Source organism: Homarus americanus, unplaced genomic scaffold (assembly GCF_018991925.1).
Source record: "Homarus americanus isolate GMGI-L3 unplaced genomic scaffold, GMGI_Hamer_2.0 scaffold40856, whole genome shotgun sequence".
Lineage (NCBI taxonomy): Eukaryota > Metazoa > Arthropoda > Malacostraca > Decapoda > Nephropidae > Homarus > Homarus americanus.
The window spans coordinates 4,472,725-4,476,397 of NW_024734615.1; the positions used below are offsets into that span (position 1 = coordinate 4,472,725).

A 3,673-nucleotide genomic window follows, 5' to 3' on the forward strand; every position below is an offset into this window, starting at 1 on the left:
ACGCTAACTTCAAAGAGGTTGGCAGAATCGTTGAACATGTTCCAGCAAGCAATGCAAATGCTTCAAGATGATGACAAACAGAGAACGTAGCTCAAAAGTTCAATGCAGCATTGAGAACAGTCTTGGTTGCTACACCGAAATCTGTAAGGAGAAGAAGATGAGTAGCACCAAGCAGTCAACACTGGGTTCATTTTTTCGTCACGGGACGGCACGAGCTTCTTCACAACAGCCGGCAGCCGAGGAGGAGCAACCAGCGGGAGAAGAACCCCAGTCAGAGCAGGGGGAGGAGACAGCTGCAGTCTCAGTGACTCACCACCCTCCTCTCCCGCCCTTCTCCGCTACCACCCTCCTCTCCCGCCCTTCTCTGCTCCCACCCTCCTCCTCCACTCCCGCCATCCTCCTCCTTCGCTCCACTTCTCACCACACACTCGCTCTACCACCTCCGTCCATCAGTGAGTACCAATATAAACTTAGTACTGTAGTTCTATATACTATTCTCTATAGAAATGGTAATAATTTTCTGCATATGTAACTTTTTTCATGGGGCAAAGGGAGGTTCAGGAACGTAACTCCCGTATTTTATCTATTTCTTATGGGGAAAATTGATCTGCTTAATGTCGCGTTTTCAGGAACATAACCCCGACGTTAAGCCAGGATGCCCTGCACTTGTTTTCAAATTGTATTGCTCTCCAAACAAAATAATCATACAGAGTACAATATTTTCAATAAAAAAAAATTAAATTACACTTGAAATTTTATGTAACACCACCAATATAGGTACAGGTGTAACACCTTACAGCTGCAGCACGGTACTGCCAGTCACAGCATCAGTATTGTACTGCAGTCAACAGTTAGACATAAATTTTTTTATAAATATTTCAATCCCACCAGTTTTCAGCTTACTAGTCTGTTTTTTAGTATGACCGCCATTGTCCAGTTTTAGGAGAGGAAGAAACTGGAGTACCTGTAAAAATCTGCATTATTTAGTGATAACACATCTTACATCTGACCCAAGGATTGAACCTAAGGCAATTTCATTTCTTAAATGAGTTTGTTTAAACTTTCTGTTGGTAAAATATATGTAATTTTTTAAATGTCACCTATCAAGTTCAATGGGTATCTCACCTTAAGTTCAATTGAAGGGGCAATCATAACCCTTACCCCCTCCCCCACCCTTGGTAGAAAAACTGATTACAGTTCTATACCTGTACAGGGGGTCCCTGGGTAACAAATGAGTTCTGTTCCTGAGGATGTTCCAAAGTCGGAACACATGCTATATGCATACCATACTTACAAAACAATTTAAAATCCCACTATATCATAGCCTAAGTCCTTATACAGTATACATCTAAAATCACTTAATTTAAGACAAAAGAAGAAACAGAATGACAAAATACAGTAAACGAAAGTAAAAAAATATGTCATCAGGCAAATAATATACGTACTGTAAATTTCAAGTTTAACCCCGTTCGTATTTTGAGTGCCGTAAGTCAGGGACCTCTTGTATATTATAACTACGATTAAAAATGGACAAGTTGTTGGTAAGTTACTTACTAGGAGGCACATCTTGGGCTTCACCAAATGTTTGCTTATACAATCTCTTGACCTTGGTGTAAGCATGCTCATAGACCTTCCATGCTTTGCGTAACACCCAACCTCCTTTGACGTATGAACCAATCTCTTGTTGGAGGAATGTGAGGATGGCCAGAAGTACCTGACAGTCAGCTAGAATCACCTGCTGCTCCAGCTGTGAGCCTGGTTCCTCTCCCTAATGATGGAATGACAGGGGTAAACTAAAAATGCAATAAACAGAAAAGTTGGAAGGCAACCAAAATAATAAAAAACAACAAACTTAGAATTTGGTGTATGGTGATGATACTATTATTCCTTAATACTGTAATATATATACTGTATATGTATGTGTGTGTATATATATATATATATATATATATATATATATATATATATATATATATATATATATATATATATATATATATATATATATATATATATATATATATATATATATATATCCTTCTCTGACAAGATACTGCAGAAACTACATTTTACAATGAAAATTAAAATAAGAAACAATATACGTATGTGTACTGTAACCCACACAGCAGCCAATATCTGTAAATGACACACCTGTTCTTGGCCATTCCTTGACCCCATGACAATGCTCTTAACAGAGGAGAACCATCCATTTTCTCCTCCGCCACACCTCCTCTCCATGCTTCGTAGTGTTTCCATGCTGTATGTCACCTTCTCCTCCTCAAAAGACATGACTGCATTCTAAAATAAATACACAAGAATTATTTATATACATATTGTACCTATGCAGTAAACTAATAAAGTAACATTTGCTATAATTCTTTCCTTGCAATGATGAATTTGCCTCTGTATAGTCTCCTAAGCCCAAGGTAATACATTACAGTATGAAGAAAGTATATACTCCAAACTTTAATAGGGGATAAAACACAAACAGTTACAGATGTCAATTAAAAAACAATAATAAGCAAGACTACAAATGTCTACTCAGATTCAGATTAAAACAAAAGAGAAAATCTGAAAATCTAATATTGACTGCTGTCACAGCCTACCATAAAGGTGAGGTAACAGTGGCCCATTGCCATGTGGAGATTATCTTGTGTGTGGTGACGGAAGAGTTCTTCTGCCTCGGTGAATCTGTTGTTGAGCATCAGTTGAATACCATCACGGGCCAGTCTGGTGTACTCCTCTGGTCCCAGACTCTGTCCACTCCCACTCTCTGCTTCTGCACCTCTTCCATCTCCCTTGTCTCCTCCCCCACTAGTGTTGCTGTTTCCTCCTGCAGAACACATCTTGTACCTCCCTCTTCCAAAGATCAACCCATCACTAAACCTGAAACAAAAAATGTAAATAACTTGATCTAAAATACAAGACAAAAATGACTTCTGGCCAAGACCCAAGAAACCAAAATATTTTTCTTTATAGAAGCAAAATAAATCTTTCTTTGTTCTGTATTTTATAAACCTGATCCTCATTGGTCTTCATGAAATACAAATCATATTAATTCAAGAATTATTTTATTCTTTCTCTTTCCACAAAGAGTAGGATTAATAATAAAGATATGGTTGACCTTAACCAAACATCAGCCACTGCACCTTCCCTTGCAGTCATACACCCACATTCTTCTTAACTTTTTCTTTTTTTTACGGGGAATAGCCCACCCGGGCACAGGCCATTGACCCAAAATGGGGCCTAGGGGGAAAAAATAAGAGTAAAGAAAAAGATTACTGTAATCTACAGCTTTTTGAAGTGAGACAGTGAGGCAGAGCATTCCACAGTTTGGTTGTGTGAGGAAAGAAGGATGTACTATAACGGGTTATTCTAGTGTGACTGACATCCACAGAGAAACGGTGGGCACTGCGGGCAAGACGAGTGTTACGAGCCCACAGCCTTGCTGACAGTACACAGGATGCCAAATCCACCGAACATTGTCCATTAAAGTAGTACCTGTAAGAGAGAGAGAGTGAAGCAACATTGCAGCGAAAAGAAAGGGAAGAAAGATTATCAACTAAAGGAGGAGAGTCAATAAGACGAAATGCCTTTGATTCCACCTTTCTAACAGATGGACAGAAGAAGAGCCAACCCAGATATGAGAGCAGTACTCCAAGTTATGACAAAT

At 38.9% G+C, this 3,673-nt stretch overlaps 1 protein-coding gene across 1 annotated transcript in view; it reads right to left on the bottom strand.

Annotated features, from left to right (window-relative positions):
• Nucleotides 1–91: 91 nt before the first annotated feature.
• Nucleotides 92–3,673, bottom strand: part of LOC121870328 (tetratricopeptide repeat protein 39C-like) — an 8,685-nt gene continuing 5,103 nt past the window's right edge. The window contains exons 2-5 of the mRNA XM_042372111.1: nt 2,607–2,886; nt 2,152–2,298; nt 1,555–1,768; nt 92–141 (exon numbers count right to left, since the gene is read on the bottom strand). Coding sequence (XP_042228045.1) covers nt 92–141; nt 1,555–1,768; nt 2,152–2,298; nt 2,607–2,846 — 651 coding nt within the window. The 5' untranslated portion in view covers nt 2,847–2,886. The remainder of the gene's footprint in view (nt 142–1,554; nt 1,769–2,151; nt 2,299–2,606; nt 2,887–3,673) is intronic.